The sequence below is a fragment of the Callospermophilus lateralis genome, chromosome 16 (genome assembly GCF_048772815.1).
Source record: "Callospermophilus lateralis isolate mCalLat2 chromosome 16, mCalLat2.hap1, whole genome shotgun sequence".
Taxonomy (NCBI): Eukaryota; Metazoa; Chordata; class Mammalia; order Rodentia; family Sciuridae; genus Callospermophilus; species Callospermophilus lateralis.
In genome coordinates, this window is record NC_135320.1 from 21502349 (window position 1) to 21519589 (window position 17241).

The 17241-nt window shown below is 41.5% G+C and overlaps 1 protein-coding gene across 1 annotated transcript in view; it reads right to left on the reverse strand.

The window, feature by feature from the left end:
• Positions 1 to 8667: 8667 nt before the first annotated feature.
• Positions 8668 to 17241, reverse strand: part of LOC143381767 (extracellular sulfatase Sulf-1) — a 75086-nt gene continuing 66512 nt past the window's right edge. The window contains exons 16-19 of the mRNA XM_076835405.1: positions 17067 to 17209; positions 16851 to 16974; positions 14750 to 14783; positions 8668 to 9262 (exon numbers count right to left, since the gene is read on the reverse strand). Coding sequence (XP_076691520.1) covers positions 9232 to 9262; positions 14750 to 14783; positions 16851 to 16974; positions 17067 to 17209 — 332 coding nt within the window. The 3' untranslated portion in view covers positions 8668 to 9231. The remainder of the gene's footprint in view (positions 9263 to 14749; positions 14784 to 16850; positions 16975 to 17066; positions 17210 to 17241) is intronic.

The following is a 17241-nucleotide window of genomic DNA, read 5'->3' on the forward strand; positions in this document are numbered from 1 at the left end:
TTTATATGTAAACTATTAGGATTACAGTTTTCAGAGCCTGTTGAAGCAAGTTTTCCATTGAATCACCAAAGAGAATCCTTTTATGTCATTTATCACTTATTTAAATTCACAACAGATTTTTGGAGTGCAGAACTCTGTGCAGTATGAACTACGTGCATATTAGTGTGGTTTGTCAGGCTATACTTAAATAACATGCTAACCCCCAAATCTCAGTGGATTCATAGTACACAGGTCTATTTCTCACTCACTGTATGTCCATTATGGGTCTGTTGTCTGTAGCCCCTCAGAAGCCCAGGGACAGAGGCTCCACCATCTTGTCGCTGTGCCATCTGGAACTTCCAGGGTTGGTCTTGGTTGCTGGAGCAAGGAAAGGAAGATTCCAGCAGACAGCCGGTGGGGGCTTTTCTCTTTCCCGGCTTGGAAATAACACACAGTATTTCTGTTCCCATTTTCTGACCTGAACTAGTTTCATGGTTTTTCCTAACTGCCTGGGGTCCCCAAAAGAGAGGGCAAATTATGAGCATTTTGGTGGGTACTATTTTTTTGCTGCACACTTGACTATCAGATGTGAAAAAAAATCTTCAAAGGAGCCCAATTCATTATTCTAAACATTGGCACACAGGGCTGGGGACGTCACTTAGGGGTACAGCGCTTGACTAGCATGTGCAAGGTCCTGGGTTCAATCCCTAGTATTACAAAAACAATCAAATTGGATTCAATTAAGGCTGAATTGGTATATAAAGAGAAAGTCTCGAGTGTAAAAAAGAATGATTTCAAAGGAGGGACTATCAAAACTTGGTCAACAAAGCAGTTAGAAGCCCTCTTGGTCCTACCTCTACCAAATGGCCCAGAAGTCAATGCTGTGGGACTGGAACAAGGACTGGTGTTCAGACTCCACCCGGGGAGAGAAAAGCACTGGATTTGTACACACACACACACACACACACACACACACACACACATACAAATATACAAATATATATATAAATTACATATAAACATTTATCATTTCTTTGTGTTGGAAACATTCAAACTCCTCTGTGCTATCTATTTTGAAATACACAACTCAATGTCAATAATAGCCGCCCTATTGTGCTGTAGAACGTTAGAATTATTCCTTCTGCTTAGCAATGTGTGAGACCCTGGATTCAATCCCCAGCACTTGGTGGAAAGTAAAACAAACCAAAATCATTTTTTCTACACAACTGCAACCCCATGCCTGTTCACCATCCTCTTGTTACTGGGCAAACGCCTGCCTTGGAGCCGAGGCAGCCACAGCAGTCCTCTCACACCCATTCTTGTGATTACTCCAGAAAGATTTCAGACATGTCGCTCAGAGTGGCAGACATGCGTTTATTAGACGTGATAGGAAAGGGGATACTCTAAAGGGAGAGAGTGGGTCCCCACAGAGGAGAGGAACGTTTTGCCTTTCCTGCCCTCCAGTTTGATTGGGAGTTCCAGGGACATTTCCAGTGTCCTGCCCGTCCACCTCTTGACTTTTGACTGACAACAGGATGACATCAGATTTTCAAGTCCCCACTATGCTTGGTAAAGGTTTAGGACAACTCTAGGTCACTTGGGCCCATGCCAACCAGTTCTAATTGGAACCTGTTCTTACAGATTTTGTGATTAGCGGGAATTATCTCCCTGAATTCTAGGGTCATAAAAGGGCCCCCTCCCCTTCAGGGTAACTTATGTTCTCCTTGTGGGCATTTCTGGTCTGGATTTCTCCTGCAGATAACAGATTGGTTGCTGAAGAAGGTAACATATCCTATTGACTTAAGCAGGGCCAGGCTGCTAGTAGATTGCTTTTTGAAAGAAAACATGTGGGGTCACACACTGGGCCCAGTTGATGGAATTATTCCCTTAACCTCATATTCCCACCACTCAAGCTATTACCTACCACCCTCTCCTTCTCTCCTTTCCTGACATCCTTCCCAGGTTCTGATAACCACTGTTTGACTCTAAGTCTATGAGACCATTTCTTTTCAGCTACACATATAAGTGAGTACATGCACTATTTGTCTTTCTGTGCCTGATTTATTTAACACAATGTCCTCCAGTTCCATCCAAGCATTGGATTTGGTGGTCTCTTATGACCAACGACACCGTTTTCTAAATAAGCTGGCATCTAAAACTTTCGGGGGAGAGTCAGAAGGAGGTAAAAGAGACATGGAAATAACAGCAGGACTCATGGGCTGAAGTGCAAAGTGGTTAAATTTAGACCCTGCCCTGAACACTCTGTAGGTGGAAAACAGGGCAATTGATTTCTACTTCTCACTCCTTTTCTCCTGTGCACACTGAAGATGAAGGGTTAGAGTGGTCCAAGGTGCATGGGTTTGGGTGGGTGGGGGTAGTATGTACATGTGCTGACTAGTAAACTCTATTTCTTCCCTAGCTTTGTACATTCAAGGAAACTCTTCATTCAAAAAGCAAATAGTAACCCATGATCAAAACTTCCATAGTGTCTTCAATTATGTGTGCATAATTTTGGTAAAAGGATTCCTTCTAATTTCTTAAATTTGCTACATCTTTGCGATATAAGCAGAGACATTTTTTATATTAGGTTTTTTGAAGCAGACACATAAGAAAATGTTTCACTTTAAGAAATGATCAGTGAGGGAAGGTTACAGAATGTGGTCAGTTCTCTTTCTTGCTTTAGCCCCAGACTTAGTATAACCTCAGGGTTTTTAAGAGCTGTTAAAAAGCATCTAGTTCCTTTCTTATTTTTAAAATTGCCAGTTGGGCAGAGAGCGCCTTTGTGGCTTCAGCCCATGAGAGCCAAGAAACATTTTTAATTGCACCAAGTCACTGGAAAGCAAGGAGATCGATATTCAATGCTCATTTTTGAATTTAAATGTCAAAATCTGGTGCAGTTCCAACTCATAATACCAACATAAATCAGTAGAAATCTGAAACTGTAATTTGGTTTGTTGTGATGGCTAAGGTCCTAAGCACTGAAGAAAGAGTAAACTTGGCATGTATCAAATTGTTCTAGATGTGTTCCTGTCAAATGGTAATACTGAGAAGAGAGATGTCCCTTCAGAAATCCTGCTAAGTGGTGGCTTTGCCCCACCCCCAAGCAAAGATGTCTTTAGTTGCCCTAGAGTGTCACCTAGTGGTCCTTATGGAAAACACATGCTCTGCTAATAGACCTTGTTCCTGCCTTGAGAGAAAGGGGTTACTGGGGTAACTCATTATGAGTGGCAAGGTCCACGACCTCTCTTATTCCACTGAAACCTACTGGAGGTTGAATTGGTTTGCCTCAATTTCTGAGTCACCTGCCCTGTTGGACTTGGAAAGTAGGGGATGTGGGGAAAGCAAGGAAGGTAGGGATAATACAGATTCTGGATCCCAGAGTCATAGAAGACCCTGGTGTGGGGGCTAGAAAATTCAGACTGAAGGCAACACCTCTGCTGGATGCTTCTGTTCACCTGCTGAAGAACGAGGCAGTGCTCAGCACAGAAGACTCTTGACATGCCTGGCTTCCATTGCCTCCCACATGTTGCCCAAAGTAAGGGGCCAGGGGCTCTCCCTAATCCCAATAGGAATGAGCTGATATTTATTTATTTATTCTTTTTAGTTATACATGACAGTAGAGTCTATTTTGATACATTTATGCAAGCATGCAATATGTCTTATTCCAATTAGGTCTTGTGGATATTCATGATGCTGAGATTCACTGTAGTATGTTCATACGTGTACATGGGAAAGTTAGGTCAGGTTCATTCCATTAGCATTCCTATTCCTATCCTGCCCTCCCTTCCCTTCATCCCCCTTTGTCTAATCCACGGAACTTCCATTCTCTCCTCCCCATTGTTGTGAGTTACATCCACATAGCAGAGAAAACTTTAGAGCTTTAGTTTTTTTTTTTTTTTTTTTTTTTTTTTTTTTTTTTTGAGATTGGCTTATTTCCCCAGGCATGATAGTCTCCAGATCCATCCATTTAGCGGTGAATGTTATAAAGTCATTCTTCTTTATGGCTGAGGAAGGATCTGATTTTTGACACTTTTCTTTCTTCTTACAGTGGGATCTCTGAAGGTATCTTGCTGGCAAAGTCATCTACATCAACAACACAACTTAAAGAAAGGCGAGTTCACCAGACCAATGTGAACAGTGGTCACATCAGCATTGCCTGCTCAGAAGTAGGTAGGGAGCCAGATTATGAGCTATTCTCATTCCGTTGACCCCAGAGTTGGTATGTCATCAGTTTTACTTGAGAAAGAGTGTAAAATAGGAGAGGTGTTATGTCCAGGGATGGGCAAAGGAATCCAGAAAAGTTTACATGAAAAGAAAAGGACATTTAAATCAATATGGGGCCGGGTGAGGTGAGGCGGGTCTGTAATCTCAGGGACTAAGGCAGGAGGACAGGAAGTTTAAGGCCAGCCTCAAAATTTATCAAGGCCCTAAGCAACTTAGATAAGACATAAAAAGGGCTGGGTTGTGGTTCAGTGGTAAAGCACCCCTGGGATCAACCCTTGGTACCAAACAAACACCAACTAATGTGGGAACTGAAGGATGGATGAGATTTCTGCAGGCTGAGATGGGGTTGGGGGTAGGTATAAACCAGGGTAGGGGGGTAGATGCAAAAATAGGGAAAAATCAGGGCCTGGGAAAGTGGTGCTAATTCAGAAGAAGCTGAGGTGGCAGGAGAGGTCAAGGAGGAACAGGAGGGTGGATGGAACCCCGGGGCAGCTAGAAGGCTCAGAATCCTCCTGCTCACATGGAGGGTATGAGAAACACTAAAAGATTCCTGAGCAGGAGTGGGATCTGAGAGGAGGCAATGAAGGACACATGGGGTAGACTGTGGGATGTGCTGGGTGTTGGGTGGGGCTGGAGGTGGGAATGGGACTTGGGGACTGTTGCATCTTTTACAGCAGCCTCTGTGAGTCAGGAGGGCCTCAGCGACCCAGCGGGGTGAAGTGCGTGGAGATATTAATTGTCCTTTATACTTGGAAACATAAAGCAGAATTGGGCTACATTGGGGAATCGAGGACCTTAGGCAAGACCTCAACGTTAAGCATTTAAAGATCTTTTAAATTTACGACAACGTGTTTAGATATGTTGACACGGGGTTGGAATGTTAAGTTTTCAGTCCCTTTTTCTTAACTCCAAACCCCTGAAGATGCTAATGCTTTCTGGATTTATTTTTTATTTTTTTAGATTTTTTTATTTTATTTTTTAACTGAAGGTCAGGAGGGGCCTCAGAAAAAAAAATTAACTTGAGGATGGCAAATAGGTTGGTTATCTCACGTGCCAACACCAGTTCAGCCGTGGTCAGAGCTGGCTGGAGAAGTATCTGGCTCTGTTGAGAAGGACTCTAAGGGCACAGCTGCTCTAGCTTCATGAGAATGTGTCCTCATATATCCCTGACACATTTTTAGGACAAGAAAATACAAATGTTATGGACTTGCCTTCCTTGATCCAAACTTCTTTTATAACTTATTATTTTTTTTTAATAAATTCTAGAGTTGTTTTAAGAGAGGTTTATGTGACTTAAGCTCACATGGTAAAAATTAAGAGTTTGAATGTCATGCTTGTGGTTCCTTCCTTGCTGAATGGGGTCTCATTATCAACTGGGGCCCCTCTGAGGCTTTTCTTTTCCCTGACCTTGTGTATGTGTACGTGCACATGCGCATGCATGTTTAAATGGAGTGAGGAGAGGCACAGAGACTCACTTTGTGGGGATAGGGAGATGCACAATTGGGAAGTTAGCTCAGTTCTTCCAGGTATTATTTGTCATGGATTGAACCAGGCCCCTTGGTCAGTCAATCCTGAAGGGCCCTTAAGTTTCTGAAGTACAGTCTGAAACACAGCCCTGCCTGAGAGGCCCAATCTTCTCATGCCCTTTACACATGACAAGTACAACATAAATATGGAATTGTACTAACACAGGTTCTCTGGGATAACAAAAACTTGGCTTAGTTGCTTTTAACAGGAAAGGAACAAGTAGCAAAGCACATATTGCATACCATCTCTTATATGTGGAAATGAAAACAAACATTGATCTGAAGGTAGAAGAGTGATTACAGACACTGGGAAGGGTGCCGGGGCTGGGGAGTGGTGACGGTGGAAGGGTGGGTGGACATGATCAGTGTGTGCTGCATGCACATATGGAAATATCACACCAAATCCCATTAATATGTACAGTAGTGTGTTGATTAAAAACAAGAAAGTACAAAGTGCATCTTTAGACAATATTGTTATCGTAAACTCTTCAGATGATATTAAGGTTTCCTCAATCATCCTAAGTTTGATTGACAAGTTCTTTAATCCTTTGCTTTTATTTTTTGACCTTCATTTTTAACCTCCTGATCTCTGGACATTTCACAGATCCTTAGCCTCTCTACCTAAATGCTAAATCTGCTCAAGGGGAATTGGAATAGAAAGTAGACAGGGCTTGTCAATCAGAAAACGTGAGGTTTTCTAGAGGGGTTAGGTTTCCAAAGAGCTTCATGGTCCCCAAAAACACAAACTGCTTTTGTTAGGTGTATCTTCTTGCTTTTGGAAAACTCCATTTGTGCTGCCCAGTATCAGCTATTTCAGAGAGACCAATGGAAAATGTCAACTTGGGGCCCTTTGTTCAAACATTCATTGCTGAATCCTTCAAGATGTAAGGACAGAACATTCAAGCAAGCACAGGCCCTTTGCAACTTCCCAGATTGTGTAACAGGAAACCACCTGGTGCTGCCTCTGCCACCACATCCTTCTTGGTGGCAGTGAGGCAAATCCAAGTCACAATCTTTGATCTGATAATGTTCTAGAATGTGTGGACTTAATGGGGGGCAGGCAGGGCTTCACAAGTATGGTTAATGTTCCTTCATGTAAGTTGAGATAGGACTCAAGTTAACTTGCAGGGAACAGGTGCACCACGAAAACTTGGTTAAGTTCATTTCTCTGAAACAGGTAAAGTTCAAACACCTTTTATTTCAAGAATATTGCTTCTAGACTTTCCTGAAGCCAGAATTGTTCTATAAAAGTATCACAGAGTATTATACAGGATTAAAAAAAACACAGTATGCTTCCTAATATCTTGAAATATTTTTTACAAAGCACATCATTCATGACCATAAATATGTTTATTCTGTCATTCGGCCAATGACACACATCTGATAAACAGCTAGTTAATTTTAACATATGTACAGAGTCTATGATTAAGACTTAAAGTTACCAAAGATTCAACTATAACGTGTTAATTTTTTTAAAAAGTTTACCTTGAACACTTAAAAGAAACATAATTTACCTAAATGAATTATCTAAAAATAAAAAGAAAATCACTGTTAAGCTAAACAAACAAACAAACAAAACCTTCTTGGGAAGTTGAATGGGCTCTGATGACTCCGATGAGGTAATCCTTTTGCTGGAATTTAAAAATCTAATATGAAACAAGAATATTTGCAAGAATACAGAGTTCTTCAGAAGCAATTTTGAACTATATCCTTAAACAAAACCAGAACTTGTTGATGGTCTTAAAAAGTTATATAACACAATGTTATAAAGTTAACCTCCCTTATGGTCTGTTTAAATTATAAGACATTGATGATTTTTGTTTATTGGAGAAAATTCGTTACATAAGTTCAAAGCTACACATAATTTTTCAAATGCTTAAGCTTATTAACCAGGCCAAGAAAACAAAATGCAGATGGAAATAAAAGGTCTTTAGTCCTTTTTTTTCCTGTCAAGAAAATAACCACAATTTAGCAACCTTATTAAGCATACAGTGGACAGCTTGAGCCAGATGCAGACAGAGCAGGCAATCTTGGTTTTTTTATTTATTATTTATTTATTTATTTTTACCACCAACATTATTAGCCACGTCTTTCTGCTAATCAATTTTAGCAAGTCGAGGTAAAACACATGCAATATTTTCTGGCAAAAGCATGTTAAACAATATGTGATCCATACTGTGTGTCATCCTGGGGGATCTATTTGACTGTGTCACACTGAGAGCAACCAGTGTGTCTGTGATACATCTGTAAAAAAAAATTAAATGCACCAAATACACATGGCATTCCAATCTCAAAGTGCAAGATAACTGAATCCACAATGATGGCACTGAAAAATTCCAGTGGCTCGAAATGAATCAAAACTTCCTTATCCTGGCAGCACAATGTCGCCAAGGGTGTTGGTTTTAGAAGCTTGGAAAGGCACAGTTTTAGCCATTTTGACTGGGTAACATTTACATATGCATGACCCTACAATGCTCAAAAAGATAATACTGGCTTAGTACCAAAACAAAAACCAAACAGAAAAAAAACCTCAACCTTTCTTTCTATTCTTGGCAAATATGAATTCTGATGAGTCCCTGTGTGCACAACACTTGCACACTAACTCTTTCTGCACAAAGGTACCCAGGGCTGCTTGGAATGTTGGTAGCTATGATTGATTGCCCTTATTAGTTTACTAATAAAAAGTTAAAAAAATACTGCGTTTAGGATAAGGTAATAGTTTCATCTAATCGGGAGAGTGGAAAGCAGTGGGCACTGCCTTCTAGATTGTAAGCTCTCCTTTGTGTGATTATTCTCCATCCTCTCTGCTCTGCTGGAATGAATAGACTGGTCCATGATGGACAGGTTGAAGGTCTGATGAACAGAGGCTCCCTCAGAATGCACAGGAAGATAAAACTGATCTTCAAAAACTTCTTCTCCTGGACCAGCATCCTGGGGAAGTTCTTTCTGATGCCTGCTGATATGGGCCGCAGCCTGGGGGTAGGGCTGGTGCACCAACTCTGTCACACCATTGCTACTGAAATCACTTTCAGAAAGGAGTGACCTCTTCATTCCCCATCCATTTTTCAGTTTTACCATTTCTCCAGTGTTCAGAATTCAAACAATTCACTTCTGGAATGTCATTATTCCGTTCAAGTTTACTCTCTAGACTTAATGTTGGTTGGTTCAAATGCAGGGTTTGAAGGTTTGGCTGGCAAGGTCAAACGAGGTTCTTCCCCAACTTGGGCCTTCATCTGACTCTGCAGAGGCCATATCCACTGGCGTAGAGAGCTCAGCAGAGACAATCAGGAACCCATCACCTTGAGCTGTTTTCGTCTGACTTGTTTTATTCTGCTCAAAGTGACTGTTCAGCAGTGCAAATACTCCATCTATACCCTTCAAGTCATTAGTCCAGTCCACCAGACTACGTCTATAGTTGAGTCTGTACCTATAGATGTTTTCATTCACACTGTATGGTTCCTCCAGGCCTTGCCAGCTCATGGCTGCCGTGAGACTGGGCAGATTAACCTTCCCATCCGTCCCATATCTGTCCTCTGTGGAGAGAGAGGTAAAGGTGTCTCATTAGTGCAAAATATGTTTTCTACTTAACTGGACAAGCAAGTGACCCTGCAAATCAATTCAAAATAGAACAGTAAAAGGTATTTTTTCCTAATCAAGGAGTGGCCTTAATTACAAAGATAATTGCATAACAATTAAAAATTGAAAAAAAAAAAAGCCAGGTGTGGTGGTGAATGTCTGCAACTAAGGAGGCCCAGGTGCGAGGATCATAAGCTTGGGGGTAGCATGAGCAACTAGTAAGACCCTGTCTCACAGAATAAAAAGGGCTGCGAGATGTAGTAAATCATCCCTGGGTCCGATTCTCAATACAGAAAAAGAGAAGAAAAAATGGAAAGAATAAAGAGCAAACAAATAAAAGCTTCTCCACGTAGACATGGTTGGTGTTGGAATTGGCACAATCCTACCCATCAGAAGGCTTGCGTTTTACGGTCACTCTGTCCCCAGGAGAGCATATGAGACTGTGTGAGTCTTGGTCAAGTTCCCCTCCTCTGTAGGAGGAACTGGAGACTTTGGAGACACAACTGATTCCAGATGTTGGGGGGCAAAAGCACAAGATGAAACTGGAACAGCTGCTGGGCTAGAAAGCAATGCAGTGCTCACGAATGATGGGGATGACCCAGCAGCACACCGAAGCCACTGGAAGGCACCTGTGGCTGAACTTGGAACACTTGGATCCTTAAAAGACATAATGATAGCAAAAGAACATCCATGGAATAAAGGAAGGCTTATCATTCCATATGGATACAAATAAAGAAGTAAGAAGAGACATTCACTTCTTTACCATGGAACACTACCTAAGAAATGGAAGAGACACCCAGCATCTTGGGAGGCTGAGGCAGGAGGATTGCTAGTTCAAAGCCGGCCTCCATAACCTAGCAAGGACCTGAGCAACTTAGTGAGAGCCTGTCTCAAAATGCAAAATAAGGCTAGGCATGTGGCTCAGTGGTTAAGTGCCTCTGGGTTCAGTCCCCAGTACAAAAAAAAAAAAAAAAGGAGGAACAACTGGGGTAGAAAAATCAACAATTGCAGTCATTATGTTAACAATGAGTGATCCAGGCAAGAATCAAGACTGTCTGCAAAAGCTAGTAGGTGAATTACTTATTAATTGAAAAGGAAGAATAACAATTATACAGAGTATTAACCTATAGATCCACACTTTAGCCAAGTTATCAAAGGTTGCACCACCAAACAGATGTCATGCAGCTCCTGATGAGATATCCTGAGAGTACAATGTTGGTTAGGTGTATTCCTGCCCCAAATGCAAAACTCCAGTCCCATGATGAGGGACCACAGACAAACCTCAGACTGAAGGACACTCTACAAAACAACTGGCCTGTACTCTTCAAAATGTCATGACCAATGACAAAATGTTGAGAAACTGTTTCAGAAGAAGTGATACTGAAAAGAGGTGACAATTTACCACAATGTATGGTTCTGGATTGGATTCCAGATCAGACAAAGAAAAGCCAAAAAAACTATAGTTATGACATTTTTTGGGACAATTGGAGACATTTAAATATAGAATGTAGATTGGATGATACCTATCAACACTGAATTACCTGATTTCAATAAATTTACAGCAGTTATGTAAAAAGATGCTCTGAGGAAATATATATTAAAGCATTTTTATATAAAGAGGTATGATGTCTGCAAATTACTTGAAACTGATTTAGAAAAAGAAAAGTGTGTAATATGGGGGGAGGGGCAGAGAGAACAAGGGCAAATGATGAAGCAAATTTCTTGGAACTATTCTTGTAAGTTTTCTGTAAATGTAAAGTTAAATCAAAATAGCATGTTGAAAAATCAAAATAGCATGTTTAAGACCTAAAACGCCCATGTCCCTGTCCTGGGTTCTTCCAGCTCACAAAAGGAAGCCTTTGTCTTGGGCCATTCTGAGGTTCTTTATTCAGAGAGCAAAGGTCTGAGTAGGGTTGTTCTGGAGAGAGCATCTCTAGGCCAAATCTAGATGATTTCAAGCTGTGGTAATTGTCCCCCAACCCTCGACACAGAAAGGTTGTGAATCTATTAAGAAAGATTCAAGAACACACCTGGTTCTCACACTGAGTTGTAGTTCTTCCTTAATAACACAAAATATGGTAATGTCCTATGAGTTAGTGTCTCTACCCTCTTCAGCACACTGTTTCTTTTGTGAAAATGTTCTGTATTCTACTTTCCTAATAACAGCCGTCACTTCCTGGAGCTTGCTGAGTACTGTGCTGTTCTCAGCATGCTCACCAGCAAGGCTGGGTCTTGAACCAAGGCTGACTGTCTCCAGCACCTGTGTTCATAACCACAATGCACTATAGCCATGTCACCCACATCCATCATCAGAACCAACTGTTGCTCTATGGAGAGATGAATCAATACAAAACAAAGCAAGGTGGACTGTCTGGTTGTTGAGGGTGGAACTCCATGTGGTCACCTGGCCTGGAGGACCTGGTGCAAAGGCTCTGGAAGCAGTCTTGCCAGAGCCAGGCTGGTCAAAACTACTCACCATAGTGTCACACTGATGAGTTCAGGACAAGACAACTGGTCAACCTCAGATTTTGGGAAAGGACTACTGATTGACCACTCAGGGAGAGAGGAAGAGAGAAGAGGAGAAGAGGCCCTCTAGACCTCATAGTCATACACTGATCAGCTCAGGACAGGACAAGTAGTTGGCCTCAGCTTTTTGGAAAAGGACAACTGGTGGTTCATTCTGGGGGCTGGGAGGATGAGGGGATAAAGAGAAAGAGAGAAGAAGGAGAAGGAGAAGGAGAAGGAGAAGGAGGAGACGGAGAAGGAGAAGAAGAAGAAGAAGAAGAAAAAGAGAGAGAGAGCGAGAGAGAGAAATTTCCCCTTACACCCTTACAGCCAGTAGGCCCACAGCCATGACTGCCAGGAACTCTTCTAAGACATCAAAGAGCAGAAATGGTGAATTTCAAATGCAAAAGGAAAAATAAATACCCTATCATCCTGTTGATCCTACTCTATTTTGCAAGACAGAAGTTATTGTTTTCAAATCAAACTAAAAATTATTTCCTAAGTTGTGGGTGCCATGACTTTTTCTTACTGGAAAAAGACTGCATAAGAAAAGCATTTCAGCTCCCTTTGCCTCTTACACTTCGTAACTATGAAAACAAGTCAGCAAACAAAAACAAAAAGAGGGAACAGCTTTTTGAAGACCCTCTAAATAAATGTGAAGATTAAATTGTGAAAATCTATAAAAAGAAGATAGTTTTAAAACACTTATAATCCACATTGTACATGATAAATTTTCTACCATACTCTGCTGAGCTTTTCAATTCCAAATCTTTCAGATCTGATAGTTAACATTTTTCTCATTAATTTAAGATTAAGGTACATTTTAATTAGTTTTTTATTTAACTAACAAAGTCTTAAAGAACTAAGGCTTTTGAGTGGGCTTAAGTGGTATGCCATGGATGGAGGGCTCTGTACTGGTAAACTCCACCCACATATTCAGTGGCTTGTTTTGCATCTGTTCCAACAAGACACAATGAACAGGCAAGGCCACATTCAACATGCATGTAGGGTCCAGTGAGTCCTCAGCTTTGATTGACAAGGCACATGTTCTCTTAGCAACCCCCCTGTTAAGACGTGTCTGCCATGGTGAACATCTGCTGTAAGATGGTTCACCTTATGGATTATGAAACGGTAGAGTCTGGAAATTCCAGTTATTTTGAATTGTAGAGTATCCTTAGAGTTGCCCTTTGGTAAGGAGTTTCAAAAGAAAAAGAAAAGTAACAAGTAACATCCTGTCACCCTTGTTCACGTGCTTCCCAAAGCTGAAGTTGCCAAAGCTGTGTCAGAGTGACCGCAAAAGCAATTGATTATTTATCTCTTTGGGTGGTGCTGGCAGGGATCAGGAAAGGGGAGCATCCTGTCCCAGATGCCTGTCCCTTAACTGCACCCCACGTACAGTTAAACATCCTTCATTTCAGTTGTCCAGGAAGGACTTCATGGAGATAACTGACTCAGCTCTGACTAGGTGTGTTGTAAACAGTTACCTGCTAATAATACCCTTTCACCTCTTTCATGACAGAAGTGAGAGGATGCTAGACTCAAAATCCCTCAGCTGTAAAACAGAGTGCATCAAAACATAACTGTGAAGTCAATATTTAGTATTAGGTTCTTTTATAACGTTACACTTCAGAAATGTCTGAATGTGACTGCAGGGAGCAGAGAAAATATTCCCGGTGTATGAATCTTTTAAATGTACTTGGAGGGGGGAGGTGACTCAGGGTCGATCTGGGGACAGATGGAGTAAAGGAAAGAAGAAAAATGGGAGAGGAAATAGAAGAGATGCATAATGGCTATCAAATATCCTCAAAACAGTTTCTTTGGTTTGTTTCTATCTTTTTCAACACCTTCCTATTGTCATTTAGCTTCTTCTTAGACAAACCAGTTGCTTCTAAAAGGAGGAATCTGAGACCCTAGCTCAGAAGGATGGAGGGAGAGGTGGCAGGATGAACAGGGTCCCCTGAAATGGCGATATTCTTTTATTTTTCTGAGAAGATATCCACATGCATGGCGCTGATTGGGTCCATGTTTCTTTGGCAGAAATTTTTCTCGTAAGAGGATTCATTAATAAAGATTCTGGCACACCCATGCCTCAGTGTCCCCTCAGAAGAGGTGGCAAGGAAAGTTCCCATCTTCTTCACATGGCATGGCTTTAATAGACCCTCCTGAGGTCTGAATATCAGCAATGGCTGATATTCCTGGTGACCAAGGCACACATTCCATGTGTGGGTCCCCCCTCCAGAGCACAGTGAGGTAGAAAGGGATAGATGTGGCTGAAGGGGAAGAAGATGGATGCTTATGATGTTCATGTGTCTCGGTGCTATGTTGAGACTTGACTGAGTCTTGACTCTAGATATCCCGCCATTACCTCTGGCATCTTCTGTGAATTCACCACCACCCTGCAGAACCTTCCATGTTCTCCTGATTATAGCTGCTTTTGCCACTGAATGACCATTAATGAGGAAATTCCTTTGGTTTACTCCAAGTTCAGCTTTAGAATGTCCTTAAATTTCTCATTAGTCCTTTCGTGTTACCGATGTTATATTAATAAAAATCTTTAATGGTTTCCATGAAACCTCCAACCAAATTAATTGGCACTACAAAGAGAAGAGATCTCCCACTCTCTCCCAGGGCTCTGAAAGGCCAGTCTGTGTTTCTCCCCTTTCGCAACATTCCATGCTCCAAAGCATCACCCAACAAGCACACAAGGATGGGGGTGAGTAAGTGCCTGGAGATGCAGCTTGCTAGGTCAATGAACTGATGTAAAAGCAAAGCGAAAGATCTGTAACCAGGGACCAAATGTGATGAAGAACACGGTTAGAACAAGCATGCACTCCAAGCTATGTTCCAAGACATGGTAAGAAGCAGAAATTAGTTTGAATGGTGAAAACATGCAATTATTGAAAAGAAGTTTCCAAGAATAAAAAAATAAATGTGAATACCTGTGTGGGTCATAGCTTCCTCCATCTTTATTTCCTGATATAGGAAAATACAAGAGTGATTTATGTTAGCTTGAGAACTTATAAAACCATTCACTATGTAGTTTTTCATGCACAACATCTAAACCCTAGAAAGAAACATATTGGGTTAAATACAGAGTGCTAAAATCCAGAGATTTTCTATTAGAGGGGTTCGAAATGAGGACTGAAAGCTACAAATAAAAAGGTTTAAGGTTAAAAAATAAAAAAGTCACAGTTCCCATGAAAAAATAGAGTTGAGTTCATTTAAAAGCAGTGAAATAAGTACTTCCGGAAGTTCACATAATTCTCAGTGGAAGTTAAATTTGGGCTCTTTTTCAGACAAAACACTTGAAAAATGGACCCATAATGATCTCCCTTAGGAATAGTCTAGAAGGTGGATGACTTGAAGTGGAGCAGCAATAACGGACTCCACCTGGCACGTCATTCATCATTAAGGACTTTATCAGATGTCACCAAGTAGAGCTGCACTGTCATCACCAGTGAGTTAGAGTGTCATGTTCTTTTGGGGAGAGGTATCTGGGTGTAATATTTCTAGTGCCTCTAATAGTTGGCTGAGATTCCAGGCCTTTGTGGGCTGTTTCTTTCTTTCCTTTCTTCTTTTTGTAAGATTTCAGGAAAAGGTCGTGAGATTAGCAGGATATTTGAAAAGATTTGAGCTGAGAGGGGTCAGTGACCAAGGGACCTATTCTGCAAGCCCCGCCCTCTCTTGGCTTAGTGACTTATTTTCACTAAGTGTTAACTGAGAAGTGCTGATTGAGAACTGAGATGTGATCTCCCTCACAGGATTTATATTTTCTTATAGGACGCTCACATCTCAGAAAACTTTAGGATCCCATAGTGGTGGACATTACAGGCAGGAAGGATGGGAGGGGGGCCCCCTTTCTCCCTTCAAGTCGTATGGCCCAGAGAGCTGCCCACTTTTATTCTGAGGATGCTGGCTCTGTATGGGACCCACAAGACACAGTTTAAAACTCAGCTGCAGACAAAGGGCTCCTGCAAACCGCTCCCAAATGCCTGTGAGTCCACTTCTTTACTTTTTTGGGGTTGTCAGACTCGTCTATACCAATGTCCTTACTAGCTTCAGTTCTTTCTCTCTCCTTCTCTGGATAGCTGATCTTTAAATTTTTACATAAATATTGAGAAGCAGTGCATATTCTCATTAACTGGTAAAAAGCTGGGTCTGATTTTGAAAGAGAACCGCATCTCCATAAGCCAGAGGAGAAGTCAGTTCAACACTGCAGAGCAGGGACGGAACACTTGGCTGATTCCATACAGACCCTCTTATACTTTCAGATCCCAAGGGAATACACTGCTCAGATATCTCTATTTTCAGATGGGAGCTATTGGCAAAAAGAAATCTAATTCATTGTATAACAGACAAGGGTTCAACTGGGGGAGGGACCCAAACTATGACAAACAGAAATAGGGCATTATGTGTTTCCATCCAAGTTCCCTTAACAAAAGAGGATCTTCTGATTTTCTTAGAGAGTATTTTATGACTGCTGACAGCAATAGCAAAGAAATCCTCAGTTTTGTCTTGTCTTCTAATAGATGCTTTATCAGGAATTGGAGTTTACTAATCACATAGACTTGAGGGAGAGATTGGAAGAAAACACTCACCAAATCACCCAAACTTATTTGTGTGTGTGCGCGAGGGAGTGTCCCAGGGACTGAACTCGGGGGCACTCAACCACTGAGCCACATCCCAAGCCCTATTTTTTATTTTATTTAGAGACAGGGTCTCATTGAGATGCTTAGGGCTTCACTGTTGCTGAGGCTGGCTTTGAACTCATGATCCCCCTGCCTCGGTCTCCTGAGCCGCTGGGATTACAGGCGTGTGCAACCGCGCCCACCTTCACCAAATCTTTTGATGGCTAGTTTTTTGACTGTGCACTCAGAGCTAAACTTAGAGACCAAATTATGTTTGGAATTGCCTGGAAATTTCCCTATACATATCCAGAGCTATTTGTTTTCATGCATGTAGATATTTCATAGATAGAAAACTTGGTCACACAAAGAGATCTCTAGGCAATACAGAAAAACACAAGATTCTTGTCCTTACCAATTTCTAGGCCCTTCGGTCTTGGGTTGCACTGTTTATACCCTTGACAGCTGCGGAGCTCCATTAGCTGTACATGTAGCTGGTTCAAAATGCCCCGTTCTACTGTGTGCACGGTGTTTGTGAGCTGGGGAGGAAGAGGTGGGAGGACAGATTGAAGTTCATGTCCTGGTTGTTTCTTTCCAACAATCTTTCTAAAGTGAAAACATATTATCGTACCTGATAAGGATCTGTATTCATATCAAAGTACTCCAGAAAGCCAGTGGCGAACTCACAGAAAAGAAAATTATGTGTCTCATTCACTGTCCGTAAACACCAGTAGGTGTTATTGTTAGAACTGGTACAAGCGCAGAAAGATCCCACTGTTGGATAGGAAAACAAAACAAAACAAAAA